Genomic DNA, 16,844 nt, shown 5'->3' with positions numbered 1-16,844 from the left:
TTTGGAAATAGTGTATCAGCCTACACCACAGACCCATTTAGAACTGACTACAAGATTAATGACTTGTCCTGCACTGATTTCCTCCTATTAGCAATCAGTGGGTCTGTTCCATCTGTCATTTCCCTGGAAAGAAAATGTGTGTTTAATTTGCCAGTAACTTCTAACTTGGCTTTGTAAAGGGAGCGACCCACGTACATTTGGTGACAACGCCTTCCAAGTGAATGATATTCGGGTGATCAAACTGTCCCATGATGCTGGCCTCGCTTAAGAAGTCCCTTCTCTGCTTGTCTGTATATCCAGCTTTCAGTGTCTTGATAGCCACATAGATTTCTCTTTTGCCAGGCACTTTGAGACGTCCACTGCATACTTCGCCAAATTCACCTTTGAAAGAGAAAAAGAATTGACTCTGAACCAGAAACACATTAAAAGTGAAAGAATAATAGCTAGCATTTGTGGAGTGCTTATTACACACTGAGCACTGCGCTGGAAATTTATGTAGATTAAGGAAATTTCACGTACACAGCTATTTACATATATAGGCACACATAATATATTCATATGCCTTTATATAATCCACATATATCTATATTTAATATTCACAAAGAAAACAGGTTTATAGATACAGACTTACCAACTCCTATGACTTTTTCGATCTTAATGCAGGATGCGTCGATTTCTTTGGCAAATTCTCGAACTGCTTGGTTGGGATCTTCATAAGTAAAGGGATCCACGTAAGTTCTAACACCTGAGTAACAAACATGCAAAAGGTTGGCAGGACACTTCTATGCATGCATGCTAAGTTGCTTTAGTCGTGCACTAAAGTGACTCTTTGCAACACTGTTGACTGTAGCCCGCCAGGCTCCTCTCTCTGTGGGATTCTCCAAGCAAAAATACTGGAGTGGGTTGCCATACCCTCCTCCAGGGGATCTCCCTGACCCAGGGATTGAACCTGTGTCTCTTATATCTTCTGCATTAGCAGGTGGGTTCTTTACCACTAGTGTGCCACCTGGGAAGCCCGAACACTTTTCAGGGACCACTAATAAACTGAAATTCTCTGGATCTAAAAATACTCAGCACAGGAAAAGTTTTCTTAGCATGAGAAAAATAGCATAGGAAAATGTTTAAAGTCTCACTCTGTGTTTTGTTAGCAGGTAAATAAGAATTGTTTTCTATGTAAGAGGCTGTAGCTCTACAGAGTTCCTGGAATGCCTTCACACTACAAGGATGAAATTTTAAAAACCACCTATCCTGCGGAGGGAAAGAGAATCTCCATAAGGGAATTTGGAATGTGTTAGCTAAACATTGTTGTCCTGGGGACTTCCCTGGTGGTCCAGTGGTTAGGATTCCACGTTTCCAGTGCAGGGGGTGAGGGTTTGATCCCTGGTTGGAGAACTAAGATTTCCGCAAGCCATGTGGCACAGCCAATAAACAAATAATTGAAAGCAACAAAAATGACTGAAAAAATATATTGTCCCAATCAGCTGCTCAAGTCCTATCCACCATCTCCAGCTTTCTTCCCTTAGGGAAGATACAGAAGCTGTTTCAAATAGTCGTGCTACACGGTGTCACGTTTTGCCCCATATCTGCCAACAACTGATAACAGTAAACAAACTAAACCTAGGTTAAATAGACAAGAGGGGTAATTAATCTACTAGTTGATTTGAAAATGCAAACTCCCTATTGGAGTTCCACGTTTGTTCAGTTTTGGAAAGAAGATGCTGTGAGTAAAGACACTGAATTTCACCTGGATGCTTCTGCTGAAGGAAATACTGCAGCTGAATCAAATGCTTTGAATACCAGGAAGGCAATTAAGCCACACCCTACAGTCAGCTGGAAGCTGAATTCAGAATGCAAGCACCTAGGCAGCCAGAGATGTCTGGGACAAGATGCATTAGAAATTGGTGGGACTTTCCACCGGCAGTCACACCTTGCCTTTCCCTTCTGGAGCTCCTGGAGCTCTGGGGCACTGAGAAGTGTAGCATACAGGTTGGCCCAATCCCTTTGATTTCCCAAGACTGTCAGTTTTGTCCTCATCTCAAAACAAAAAAATTACATCATTTTTGTTATTAAAAATATATACTGCATGCAAATTAGAAGGCGTGGTTTTAGAAAAGGAACAAGATGAACAAAGAACAAATGACTGGATACTCCATGACCCTTCATCACTTGGTACGCTCTAGCCAAAAAACTCTTTCTCAAGCTTATTCTTCCTGCCCCGCCCTCTGCTAACAGGGTAGCTATTAACCACTTGGTACTATTTAAAACGTAAATTAGTTAAAATTAAATGAAACTAAAAATTCACTTCCTCATTCACGACTAGCTACTTTTCAAGTATCCAACAGTGTGTGGTCACTGGCTAATGAATTGGATGGTGCAGATAAAGACCTGCCATCACCTCAGCAAGTTCTAGTGGATGGTACTCCTGAAGAGTCACTAACCACTGTGCATTTCAGAGTCTTCGATCTTCCTCAAGTCATTCAGTTCTTTGAATTTACTCTTTGGAGCCACTTGGAACATCAAAATAACTAAAATCCACTAAAGAAATACTGATAGTCTTGATTTCCATAGCACAAATTCTGCCGTATGTTTAATTCCTTATTCTATTTGTCCCCCAAATTTTTACTTCAGAAAAATTGTTACCTGTTAAATCTTGCCACCAAGCTGCAAAACTGAGCCAGCTACCAAAACTTTTTCAGGGTGGAGGATAAAATAAGGGAAAAAAGCATTTAAGGAAATTCCCCAGTCTCCATCTTTAATCTTACCTTTAACAAACACCAATCACCTATTTTAGTTAGATATGCTGAAGTATATTATTTGGATAATTCCATGAACAGAACATAATATTAATAGCTAAACGAATATTATTTAGACATTTCTAAACTGAAAACACAAGAAATGCTATAAAATTAAAATTACTTTTATCCCAATTTTCTGTACCTTGGTTCAAATGTTTCTCTTCATCTGCTTCTTGTTTTGCTTTACTGTATTTACTCCGTCTATTAAAAGATTAAAAAATATATATATTTTCAGAAGCTGTAAACCACAAGTTCTTTGCTACCATAAGTCAGGTAGTATACACATTTCACAGATGAGAAAACTGAGGTTTATGGGAGGTAAAATAATAGGGTGAATAACTTGTCACCTTGATATTAATAGTAAATAATGGGTTCAAATACAAGCAGAGTCCAGAGTCTCTTAACCATAGTACTAAACTGAGGTGATAAAGCAAATATTTTATAATATAATTAGAATTTTAAATCTTCAGGAGAAATGTATTGTATTGAAGATAGATTATAATTTACTGGCTAATTTCTCCACATATAATTTCCCCACTTAGTTTCTCTAAGTTTGGTATGGACATGCAAACAGTGCTACATTGAAAATGGCTAACTAACAAGATCCTACTGTATAGCACAGGGAACTCCACTCAATATTATGTGGCAGCCTGGATAAGAGGGGAGTCTGGGGGAGAATGAAACATATAAATGGCTGAATCCCTTTGCTGTCCACCTGAAGCTGTCCCAACATTGTTAATCTGCTATACTACAAAACAAAATAAAAAGTTAAAAAAAAAGTTTCTCTTGGTGAATTCTGCACAAGGCAAAAATGGTCAGTATGTGATAAGTAACAGTAAGCCCTGTTGCTTTCACCACAATAACCACTACCACACACACACAAAACCTCATTATCTCATTATCGTGTTATACGATATCCTTAAAACAATAGTTTTGTGGTTATTGGCTTCAATTGCTGCATACAAATTCCTAAATTATTAAAGACAATTTAAGAGGTAAATATTTGCTTCAAACTGGATTATATTCCTTAAGAGTTTGTAGAAAATACTGCAAGAGTAAAAATAAGTTTCCATTTGTAGCTAATTCTTTTTTCTCAAATACAGTGTATGGTCCTACAGTTGGCATTCTACTCTCAATGTCCCATAGGAATGATATCTGACTTGGTTATAAAAAGTCTTGGGAAAAAGAAACCGTGAGTATATATAAATCCTTAGTCAGTAATCTTGATACATTATACATGTACATGTGTTCATGTGTGCAGGTGTGTGTGCATGCTGAGTTGTTTTAGTCCTGTCCAACTCTTTGCAACCCTATGGATCGTAGCCCGTTAGGCTCCTCTGTCCATGGGATTTTCCAGGCAAGAATACTGGAATGGGTTGCAATGCCTTCCTCCAAGGGATCGTCTCGACCCAGGGATTGAATCCGCATCTCTGAGGTCTCCTACATTGGCAGGTGGGTCCTCTTTCACTAGCGCCACTGGGGAAGCCCCGTGTCTACAGGTATATATTAAATAAAATGGAATATCAACTCAGTTGATTATTAGAGCTCTCTAAAGTTGGGAAATGAGACCACATTAGTGAATAAAATATGTGCATTTATGTTTCAGCCAAAAATGTCAAGTTTACATTGCAGTTTATAATCATCTTGTAATTTTCTTAGCGCTTTAAAGATGAGGTCAGTCAAGACTCTTACATATGTGGAAACTGAAGCTCTGTGGTGACAAAGGATTCCCTGATGGCCACGGAGGGTCGAAGCAGTGTGGTCCTGTCTGAATCCGATAACCTGAACCCCTGCACTTTGAACAATCTGAGAAGGGTGGGACGCTCATGGAAGACAGGGGGCCACACAGACCAGAGAACAGCCCAATCACAGCAATGTATCCCAGCTCCTCACCCACATTCCTCTCCAAATTGTCAGCAATGCAGGAACCAGCTCTGCAATCAGACCCTCGGAGCCTACAGATGTTTCTCCGTGTGTATAATTCCCTTGCAAATAATAATACCTTGCCTTTTTACACTGCATTTAACTTTTCAAAGTGCTCTCATTACACATATTATATCCTCCCCTAACTGTTTGCAAAGCAGGGACCAGCTTAGTAAACACAGACCTCAGACCTCTAGAAGTTACTAGAGTTCACTTAATAAACAGTTCACTTCAAAGGCAAGTTGTTCAGTCTTAAATAACAGCTTGCATTTTCACTTTGCATTTAACCTTTAAAAGAACCTTCACATCTATTACTTCATTGCATCTTCTCAACAATCCTATGAAAGCAGTCCGGCAGACAGACACGCTCAGTCCCACTGTACAGATGAGAACGATGAAGGCAGAGGGGCAAGTAATTCACCCATGACTCTCCAGCAAGTATAGGAGTGTGTCTGCCACATCCAGCTCACTGCCTCTCATAGTGGAGATGAAGTTACATGATGATATCTGGCGAGAGTTAATTATAAGTAATAGCACACTTTATATCAGTAAATCCACTTAAATTGAATTCCACTTGCTCTCAAAAGCCATCGCTTCATCAAAGAAGCTAAACAGGTTTAAACAACCTGAAATCAGACGCTTGTATGAAAGATGTAGTTCCCTCCACGCCTCCCCCCTTTCCTCTCCTTTTAAAGGAAATACAAGCGTGTTAGGTCAGGGACTATGAAAACAACATTTTATGTCAGGGAAACACGTGGCTAGGTCCCAAGGGTGTGATAGGGCCCTGCCAGCCCGGGAGATTGTATCTTATCAGAGCTCCTAAAAGCATTATCTAAAATTACAAGTATATCTTTTAAACCACTTTAGATCAAGAATACTGATCTGAATTTCTTCCCTTTAAAGAAAAAAAAAAATGCATCGTGCAAGGAAGCTTTTGTCCCAACTTTAAATTGTCAGTGAGTTCGTCAAAAACCCTGATAGATACCAGAAGAAAGAACAGTCTCAAGAAGCCTAGGAGTGCTGATTTCCATCAACACATTCATGAAGTCTGTGCAAAGCCAGAGGAAATGCAAAATGGCAAGAATCATTCATTATAAGGTTGACCTGCCCATCCCTTCCTCATACTTCTAAACATAGAAGGAGGAAGTAAATTAGAAGAGAAGATGTATTTTTAAAGAAACTTTACTTGGAGTGTTACTTGGAAAAGTCTCTAGTGGAGTACAAGGAATGCTGACAAAGAAACACAAGGATTACTGTTCAAAGGCTAATTGTAGCCTATTAACTACTTAATAATACCTTGAAAACTAAAAAGCCTGAGTCCTGCTCTCCCTTTGTCACCTGATGACCCTTTCTCCTTTGGCTCAGGGTAGGACAATGTGTCCGTTATTGTCCAGAGAAAGAAAGTCCACTGGAGCTTATCACTGGGTCAGCCAGCCCGCAGGAAACCACACCATCTAAAAGGGTGCAAAACTGACATCTGAGGCAGATCACCTGAATGACAGAAGGGAACCTTTGTGGAAGATTTTCTAATTGTTGAGATGTGGGCAAGCTGATTAAAAAAACAAAACAAAAAAAAATTGGGAAAGAGGGGAGTGGTTTGTGAGTGAATGCTCCAGAAGGAAATATACAACCTTTCAACTAAGTTAAAGGGACTTGTCTGCAGGTGAAACTTTGAAAGCTGTGAATAAGCCCACCGGAATTGCGGTATTAACAGACAATGTCCAGGAACAGCAGGAGCCCCTGGTGCTGCCCCCCAACCAACACGCTGCTCCTGGCTCCTTGATTATCCGATAAAACCAACAAAATAGTGGAGGGAAGTGTGGCAGGGCCCAGTATACACCCCACTTTTATGAAAATACTGACTTCCCTGATCAAGTCGACAGATTTGATTGATGGGGTTCACTGTTCCAAAACTAATTAGCAAAAGGTAAGTAATTTATTCAGCTAAAGTGCAAATTAAAGAAGATAAAGCAATGTAATAACCAGCATGGCTCCAGGAGGACCCTTTCCAGCCTTTAATGGCATCACCCACGAAGATTCATCGAAGTCATCCTTCTTTTTCCCCTTCCTTAAGCTGTCATTGTTCCTGCACCAAATGACGGCTAAATGCTCTTCACAAGCAACATTTTGAAATGGGTGGAAGTGAACCGTACGATTGCACACAAGTTGTTCAGAAATGTTCCCGCAGTACCATCTGCCCCCTAATTGTAGAAATTTACATGACTTCATCAGAGCCAATTTAGGCTAACATTTAAGTGTATTCATTCTTACGTGATCATAATATTCCAATTAGAACACCAGGAGAGAGAGATAGAGACTGAACGGTAACTGTTTTAGCATTATGAAAAGAGTTTCAGCTCCAAAGTGGAAAACTGTAACCTTCACAAGACAACACCAACTTGCAAAGTCTGACTTCTTAATAGCATGCATTAGAAACACATTAAGTCACAGAACACAAACGTAGCAACATCACCTCATGGAGGAGACTCCTGAAGCTCTGGTTTGCTACAACTGTCAACGTTAACATTTGATGCAGGTCTATTTTCCAGTTCAGAAGACATTAACATAATCTGTCTAGACCCAATATTGGAAGCCAGGAGAGATGGACTCCTGTTCGGATCAAGCAACTAACTAGCTGTGTGACCTTCTGCAGTTAACTGTTTAACCTCTTCTCCAGGCCTCAAATTCTTAATATACAGATGCCAACAATTTCGTACCCTGAGCCATCCGTGTCCCTCCTTTACAAATTGTGCCACAGCCATTTCATTTTTTTCTTAACATCAATTCACTACTGAACTTCCCTGGTGGTACAGAGGATAAGAATCCGCCTGCCAATGCAGATCTTACATGAAACTGCAATACTTTGGCCACCTCATGCGACGAGTTGACTCACTGGAAAAGACTCTGATGCTGGGAGGGATTGGGGGCGGGAGGAGAAGGGGACGACGGAGAATGAGAGGGCTGGATGGCATCACCGACTCTGTGGACATGAGTTTGAGTGAATTCCGGGAGTTGGTGATGGACAGGGAGGCCTGGCGTGCTCTGATTCATGGGGTCGCGGAGAGTCGGACACGACTGAGCGACTGAACTGAACCACAACTACTGAAGCCCCTGTGCCTAGAGCCCATGTGCTGCCACAAGAGAAGCCAGTGCAATGAGAAGCCTGAGCACCGCAACTAGAGAGTGGTCGCCACTCTCTGTAACTAGAGAAAGTCTGTGGAACATCACTAGAAACCCAGCAGCACCAGCAATGATCAGAAGATCAGTATAAAAGCCACCTGTGGCTGGTTATCAGGCAATGCTTGTTTCTGATCACCAAACTGTCTTTTAGAAAAGAAGGGCTCGTCTTGTATTCTAGTCCTTTCTTGAAAGTGTTTCTCATACATACTAAACAAAAAAAATACTATTTGGGGAAGACACACTAACCTAAAACAACCTAAATTAAGACTATTCAGGATGCTTCTGGAGGAAAACGGATGAAGTCATTAACACAAAAGGGTGGGGAGAGTTCTCAGAGGAATTTAACACAGTCAGTCACTAGAATGATTAGTCCTGAGGTTATGACCTTATCATTGAAACTTATGATGTCATTGCTAAGTCAAAAATCAATTTTAAAAGCAATAAAGCAGTTACACTGGGGCAATCACAAATGTACACCTACAGGAATATAAAGAAATGGTGCCACGTTGCCAAAGGAATGTACATATGTGGTCTAGGAGAAGATTTCTAAGGACAACATCACATAAATATAAGAAATGCTGCACCTCTAATGGTAGATATAATTACATGCTCTGAAAAGCTGACAGAATCCTTAAATTATAACTTATAAGTGACACAGGAAGACACTGATCAAAGATGCTTATAAAAAATGTAAGTTAATTTCCTCAACATAATGTGGATGGTAAAAACATATAATACGTCTAAGTCAATGTATTCTGTATATCATTTTAAATAAATAAAATTTATAAACTTTGAAGTCTGATGCTTTCACTGAGATCCCCAAATGTTTACTTTTCCAAGTTGGTCAAAAGGAAAAAGTGGATCTTCTCGTTGGAGAAATTAGAGATTAACTCGGATCTGCCTAAAGCTCAGGCTTCTCAGTATAAAGTAAATACAGTGAAATAAAAAACAATTGTTATATAGTAAAAAAAAAAAAAAAAAACTAGCAAGACACTGGCTATGAGCCTGAGGACTATTTTTCTTTTTTCTTTTTTAATGACAAACAAGCATTTTTCTTTGAGGTAATCATAAGGACTAAAATTTTTGTCACTGTGTGGGTCTCTGCTCATTTACATCTTTAACGTCCCCTGTCATCATAGGAGACATGAGGGTATAGGGTTTCACCTTATCAGCGGTAACAACTCTTGCAACCAAATTGCTATCAACCATCCAGGGCTTCCCTGGTGGCTCAAATGGTAAAGAATCTGTCCGCAATGCAGGAGACCCAGGTTCGATCCCTGGGTTGGAAAGATCCCCTGGAGAAGGGAATGGCCACCCACTCCAGTGTTCTTGCCTGGAGAATTCCATGAACAGAGCAGTCTGCCAAGTTACAGTCCATGGGATCACAAAGTGTCAGATCAACTGACACTTTCACTTTGCATCTGTGGCTCTAGGAGGCAAGAAGCAGCCCCATCCTTTTCCAGGCAAGGGTGTTTTATCTGTTCCTTTCCCAGATGGCTGACTGCAGCGTGGGTTTTAGGCATACCATTTACCATCTTTCATTTGTACCCTCACTAAAAGCATGGACCAGATTTTGGTCTGCACTGTACCTGTCTCCTTTCTCCTCACCTGACCTTACTCCATTCAAACATCCACAGTCATCATGACAGAGCACACAGCCTGCGCGCGGAGGAGAATCAGCTGAGCGTGCACTGGCCACTGCAAAGCCTGTCAGCTACCTGGCTCCAGGCAGCCTTTCCTTGACAGCTTTATGTCTGACACGAAAGAAGAATCAATAGGAGGCCAAAGGGTTGACATTTCATTTTCTAAAAAGTGATCCATTGAGGACCAATCACCAAGCAGTGTTTATCAGCCTTGAGAAGTGACTTATTTTTTTAAAATGGGGAAGAAGGTACAGGAATCATGGCTGGGTAACTTGACAGGCTCAATTCTCTAAGGTGGGGACTCATAATTGGAAATTCGATCAATCCTGCCTTAAATAATAAAGTGTTCAATAAAAGCAGAAAGGAAATTAAGTCATCAAGCTTGTGATGGTATTTTCTGTAGCTACAGATTTTAATAAACTTGTCTTCCTGCATTACATTCTCATCTGCTTTTCCTTTTTCTTTTTTTTTGTCAAAGAAGAACATGGGGAGAAAACACACTTATAACAAGGCAAACTATTTCTAATTACTCCTGTCTGACTGCTGTATTTAGGGCAACTTAAAATGCAAAAAACAAACAAACAAAGTCATGCTAAAGGAAATCTAGACTACAACTACAGAATTCTCCCAACCAAAATCTTGGTTAAGACTCAAGATGAGACCTACTGTGGTTCAGCTGCTCAGTCGTGTCTGACTCTTTGCCACCCCATGGACTGCAGCATGCCAGGCTTCCCTGTCCTTCACCAACTCCTGGAATTTGCTCAAACTCATGTCCATTGACTTGGTGATGCCATCCAACCATCTCATCCTCTGTCGTTCCCTTCCTACTTTCTATAAACAAGTGTTATCTCAAATGGTTCTGAGCATTCTGGGGTGCTGAATTTCAGTTAAGTATTTTTTTGAGGTGGCAGTAATGAATGATTTTATTCCTCTTTATTTTCCAATGACACAAGTAGTTTATTTACAATGTAAAAACTTCAAATATAGAAATATGTAATGAAAGTAAAAGGGCTTCTTCCCTGGTGGCTCAAACAGTAAAGAATCTGCCTGCAACACTGGAGACCCAGATTCAATCCCTGGGTCAAGAAGATTCCCTGGAGAAGGGAATGGTAACCCACTCAACATCTTTATTTTCCAATGACAGAATTTTTTACATACACTGTAAAAATTTCAAATGCAGAAATATATAATACCAAAAACAAATGCTGATGTACTTTCAATATACTCCTCATCCTGCTCTATCAGGCCTGCTGTCAGACGGATATAGATTAAGGTATGTAGTTTTCATGTGTTTATGAGCCTGGCATATGTATACCACAAAGTCAAATGGCAATGGACAAGAAAGAGGTCCATCTTGAAGGACTTACAAAACCAAAGCATGGGGAGGAAAGAACTCTGGGAATTCAGATTCTGTTCAGGCCAAGGTGAAGTTTCCAAAGTCTAAGGTGTACTATTATATAGAGGGCAGTGGGCATGTCTAGATGTATGTCTGTATGTGTGTAGTGTCTGACAGCAGTAGGCCTGAATGTGGTGGATTTAACCTCTTCAAGACAAAATTCAGTGCTGTACTCCAACAGACTTGCACCAGAAAGAACAAACATAATGACAAATGCAGGTGCCCACACTCAATAAGGAGCTTTTCTATACCATGTGAGAGTGATGATGATTGAGCTCTATATTCCAGGACTTTCTGGAGAGGGAGAATAGATACATGATATTAATAAATACGCGTGACAACTCAAACCACCCAGGCAAACGAAGATGTATGGTCATCGTCCTAATTATAATGTACCACAAAGTGAGAGAAAATCATGGTGGCTGGCCCAGGCCAGTGGAAATAGCCAGAGGCAGTGTTCTGCCAACCAAAGAGGCAGAAGCAGAGAGTGCCAACAGACAGTGGCCTGAGGCCAAGCATGGCTGTGGTGGTCCAGTAACAGATCCACTGCTAAAGCAACAGGGTGATTCTGGACAAGGACTGCAGTTTTCTGAGTATCAGTTTCCTCTTCTGTAACATGAAAAGATTTATAATTAAGAGGATCATTTTGACATCCTGGGTTCTACACTTTTTTCTTAAAAGCCCCACCTTATAAAACAGTTGATGGCATAGGGAGGGTGAAGGTTGGAGAAGGGGAAGATTCCCACATGTGAGACAAAGAAGGCCTGGATGTGCACACACACTGAAGACAGGCAGCTGCCCCCCCAAACCCCTCCCATTCTCCTGGAGGTTCCAGGCAGTGTTCAAAGTAGGTGGAGATGACGACAAGATCAGAAAAACTGGGTCAAAAAACAATATGCTGTCAAACTCGTTCTAGTTCTCTTTTCTAGATTGTTTTTCAAGTACCAAGTTAGACTGCAAGCTCTGATGGAATAAGTAATTGCTGTTTTAGATCCTTTTCCAAGAACAAGGTCATGCTCACAAAGTGCTCAAAGGGTACTCTCTGGAAAAGTCTCTGGCTTTCCCTAAGGGAAGATGGAGCATAGTACCTGCCTTCGTGTTTTGGTTACTGTTACTGTGAACCAGTATCTTGTTAAACCAGCACTTGTCTGCTGGATTATCTATTTTGCCTATCAAAATTCTCCTGTCAACAGCTCTTAGAGTCAGGTATTTTATTACCCTATTTCACAAAAAGGAAACAAAGCCTCAGAGAGGTGAAGTAGCACAGGTGACAGATGGCAGAATTCAAAGTTGAGGTCCAAGTTTTCTATGTTTTTTTTTTTTTGGCCTTTGGCCATCAGTCCAGGCTTAAGAGAGGTATAAATATAACACCTTTACAGCTTAGAGAATCTAGAAAGCTCCCAATGGGCTGCTTCCAGCTTGGTTCCCTGGAATTTGCTGGGTCTTTCTAGGACTCTCTGCAGTGAGGGCTGCCACCAGGGTCCAGCCCACAGCTCCAGCAGGGGTGCAGGGAGATCAAAGCAAAGAGGAGCCAGTTGGCGATGCAAATGCTGTGTTTATGATGCTAATCAAAAGACTCAGCTTTGTGTGGAGGAGACAAAAAGCTCCCTCAGAAAAACTGGAAGGGGGTGGGGCCGTGAGTGGCTTTAGCGCTTACCTCCTGCTGATGACAAAAGCTGCGATGAGAATAACCACCAGGACCACGCTGCCCGAGACGGAGACGAGCAGGACAGTGGAGTTGGCCCCGTCTCCGATGATCCTGGAAGGCACTGGCAAAGACAGTTATACAAGCATCACCTTGGGTGAGGTCCTAAGGGTTAGAACTTCTGACTGTCACAAGTTTCAACTCTCTGACACCATTTGAAAGGCTCAAGGCCTACTCTGCTCTTCATGAAGTATTCAGGCAACAGCATTTTCTTTCTAAGACATCCTTTATGAGATAAAAATACTCTTTTTATAATTGTATGAAAAACTTCAACCAGAAAACTCTTATGAAAGCCTATTGTAAATATTTCCACTCATTGCCTTTTCTTCTTTTCCTTTCTACTCTCAGGCTACCTCTAACTCAAGGATCTGATGAATTCCTTAGTGAGAAAGACATTTGGAAATTTCCAAAAGGACAAGTATTTTTGAATGATCCTCTCTCCCCCTACACACACCCCAAATAGTAAAAAAACCTGCCTATTATTGCCCATCTCAAAAGCCACTTTCTCCTTGAAGCCTTCTAGGATAATCTCAAAGGATGTCAAACCTCTTCAGATTTAATTCTGAGTTTTCTTTTTTTTTCTTATTTTATTTAATAATTTGTGAATAAAATCATTTTCTAGAACTGGTGTAGAGAATTCTGTCCCGCAGCTTCTTATCTACTAGGCTCAGTTTTGGTCTGTTAATTATGAAGGGGAGTTATCTTATATAAATTGCTTATTCATAGATATGCCCTCTATTAACATTTTGATTCAATCATCCAGTTGGTACAACTCACAATGTTGAAAGATTGATGTAGTTGTCTAGAGGGCCTTAAAAAAATAATAAAAAAAAAATGATCTGACTTGTTTTGAACAGATTCCTAGAAATAAACAGGAGAGGAAAAAAAAAACAAAAACTTGGTGCCTTCTCTAATCTTCCCAGGGAGAAAACTCCCCAGCTTAATGTAAGATAGTTATGCAACTGTCAATTAGTCAGTTTGGCAATCCTGTTTTTCACAGTTTATAGAAGGCTTAGCACAAGAGAAAAATAAGATATTTCTCAATCATGTGAAAAAACAGATCAGATACTAGTATGAAAAATGGTCTTTTCTAAATACCAAGAGGTCTTCTATGTTACAGATATTGGCTATCTAATTTTAAGCAATAGCCTCTGAAACAGAATGTTTGCCTAACCAAAAATTTCATACTGTCTCTTTGATTTCAACAGAATAGGATTTGCCCTGGATTGTACAAAGAATCTCAGAACTCATTACCTGTATTGGTTGTGACTTCCAGGGGCTCGCTGAAATCTCCATAGCCAGCTGCTGTCCTGGCTCGGACATGGAAAACATAGGAAGTCAGAGGGTTCAGGCCTTTGATATCTGTGTTCCTGGCAGCCGTCCTGACGATCCGATAGCTTCGTTCATTCTGATCCTACATTACAAGAGGATAAGATGAAGGAAGGTGGCAAAATAAATCCTCCACTTACTCCAGACATAATATTAAAGCAGCTGAGCCAGTCCACTCAGAGGCTGAAAGTAAATGGAGATTGATGAACTCTAAACACTATATTCGGTTTAATGTTAGAAGTACTATTGTTACTTAGATGTTGAAAGAAATGTGAAGTTCAGGTATGATCGCTATTGACATTGACTGTATCCAGATCTTTACCCATAACCTTTTTTCTGAAAAGAACATTAGATGATGGTTGGTGGCTTTACTCACTCCACACCCAGCAATTTAACAGAAATAACAACTGTAAGAAGGTCCCTTTTCTGTTTTCTATTTTCCATCTAGAAAATGTCAAAAATGTTATAATCTGGTTTCAATGGGGAAAAAAATCCTGTCCTTTTCCTGCTTTTATTAAGGAAGGCAATAAGTGATTATCTTTAAAATGGAAAGAGAAGACAATTGTTCATTTTCTCGACAACCTTGAATGCAGATAGCTCTCTTCAGAATTCTATCCTTTAAGAGGTGAGTTATTTGTAAAAATAATGTCTTTCTATAACTTTAAGAGGCTGCAGAATGTAATTTTCTTTCCCCGATTTTCTATTAAAAGTCATCAAAATCCACACCTTGATTCTGAATAGCAGTAATCTACTTAAACAGATCATTATTTCAACCTTTATGAGTCACTCTCCCTCATAGAAGGTTTATAGATTAGACCTCGTTAGCTATCTTGACTTTCATGACTAGAAAGAAAAAATACAGTTATATTAGAACATAATGCATTTTTTCTATTTTTTAAGACTAGCAATTTAATGCATAAAATTCACAATTGGACTTGACTGGAAAGCCAAATACATTTGGCTTTGAGATTTACTAGTATTTCAGAATTTGTAACTGGCCAAAAGATATAGAGAAAAAGAGAAGAAGGAAGGAGGGTAAAAGGAGGAGGGGTAGCAGGGAGAAAGGAGAACCTTGTTCATTCAAGTAATACCTTCTCATAATACTTGACTTCATACTCCAAGATCACCCCATTGGGCCGATCTGGTTCCAGCCAAGCCAGAGCGACACTGTATCTTGTAACTTCTTTAGCCTGGACCAAAGCGATGGATGAAGGTGCTATTGGGGCCAAAAAAAAAAAAAAAGACGACGATGTCTTACATTAGTGGGAAAAAACTGATGGCATCCGTCAATAATATCATCTTATCTTAGAAAACTGTGAAGTATTGACTTACCTTCCTCCAGATTCCTATTTTCCTCATCCCCAGTTCAAACACATACCATTTTATGGTTCTCTCCAGTATTTTGGGAGCATATGATTTGTCTTAGAAAGACAATCTCTAAAGTAAAGTCTATTAAGTCCACAGTCCTACAGTGTCACCTCTACAGCTTCTGTAGCCATTCCTCAGAAAGGCTATAGTATGGAGGATGTTGGGGCTTCCCTAGCGGATCAGCAGAAAAGAATTTGCCTGCAATGCTGGAGATGTAGGTTGTTGAAGATGATGTTCCCTGGGTCAGGAAGAGCCCCTGGAGAAGGAAATAGCAACCCACTCCAGTATTCTTGCCTGGGAAATCCCACTGAAAAAGGAGCCTGGTGGGCTACAGTCCATGGGGTCACAAAGAAAGGGACACGACTGAGCGAGTAAACAATAGAGAATGCTATCTCCTTGTTTCCTTGGTGGCTCAGATGGTAAAGAATCTGCCTGCAATGCAGGAGACCCAGGTTTGAATCCTGTGTCAGGAAGATTCCCTCGTAGCTACCCACTCCAGTATTCTTGCCTGAAGGATTCCATGGACAGAGAAGCATGGCAGGCTACAGTCCACAGGATTGCAAAGAGTCGGATTCAACTGAGCACCTAACACGATACTGTACTATATCTGCTTGTTTATTTTTTTGCAAGCCATAAAAGCTTTTGGAAAATCTCCTCTTAAGCTCAAAGGAACTGCATCTCATCCTACCTCCAAAGTATCGAGTGTTGTCTTACTGATCTTTAATTTTATACAAGCAAGAGACAGTGTAACTCTTCCAAGGGTACTACGGGGAATGCCGGAAGGCAAATAATTTACATACTTTCCAATATAAATAAAAGTACCACTTAATTATAGTAAAGAGTTTCCAGTTTGAACATAACCATACAAATAACGAAGAACACAAAGCCACAATAGTCTCAGGACATAGATGGCATTTTCCAACTATTTTACACGAGTTGAAATACTGCTTTTGCTTGTTGAGTAGAAAACCTTTCCACTAAGAAGGACAAAAAAACTATCCTCCTCTGGGTGTTTTATCATAGTTGGGGAGAAAAAACAGCTTTGAGATTTATCAAGCCATGCTGACTAACCCCTTGCTTCGGCACTGTGGTTGTCACATCTCCAGCCAGTTGTCATCAAGCTCTGCGGTGACTGACAATGGCACAAATGTGCCATCTCCAGGGAAAACAGGGAGCATTCACGAAATGCGCAATCTTATCTAACAAAGCTGGTCTGCAGAACCAGAGATTAGGGGTCTTCCTAAACTATACGTATATTTTTTATTCATTCTTGAATTGTGAATATATATGAAAACAAGCTGCACATGAACTTGGGCAAACTCTGGGAGATGGTAATGGATAGGGAAGCCTGGCGTCCTATAGTCCATGGGGTTGTGAAGAATCGGACACAACTTGGGGACTGAACAAAAACAACAACATGAAAACAAACATCCAAAAATGACCACCGAGGAACCAGAGTTGTGCTGGGTCATCTTCCTGCCCTTCCCCAATACATACAACTTCCA

At 40.4% G+C, this 16,844-nt stretch overlaps 1 protein-coding gene across 2 annotated transcripts in view; it reads right to left on the bottom strand.

Moving 5' to 3' along the window:
• Nucleotides 1-16,844, bottom strand: part of EPHA4 (EPH receptor A4) — a 161,145-nt gene that overhangs the window by 24,123 nt on the left and 120,178 nt on the right. For both annotated transcript variants that reach the window (XM_055397687.2, XM_055397688.2), the window contains exons 6-11: nt 15,063-15,187; nt 13,897-14,056; nt 12,595-12,706; nt 2,938-2,996; nt 632-745; nt 196-381 (exon numbers count right to left, since the gene is read on the bottom strand). In XM_055397687.2, coding sequence (XP_055253662.1) covers nt 196-381; nt 632-745; nt 2,938-2,996; nt 12,595-12,706; nt 13,897-14,056; nt 15,063-15,187 — 756 coding nt within the window. The remainder of the gene's footprint in view (nt 1-195; nt 382-631; nt 746-2,937; nt 2,997-12,594; nt 12,707-13,896; nt 14,057-15,062; nt 15,188-16,844) is intronic.

The sequence above is a fragment of the Moschus berezovskii genome, chromosome 2 (genome assembly GCF_049115385.1).
Source record: "Moschus berezovskii isolate FMDL1 chromosome 2, NW_MosBer_1.0, whole genome shotgun sequence".
NCBI classification, from domain to species: Eukaryota; Metazoa; Chordata; class Mammalia; order Artiodactyla; family Moschidae; genus Moschus; species Moschus berezovskii.
This window is presented reverse-complemented; position numbering and strand designations above follow the sequence as displayed.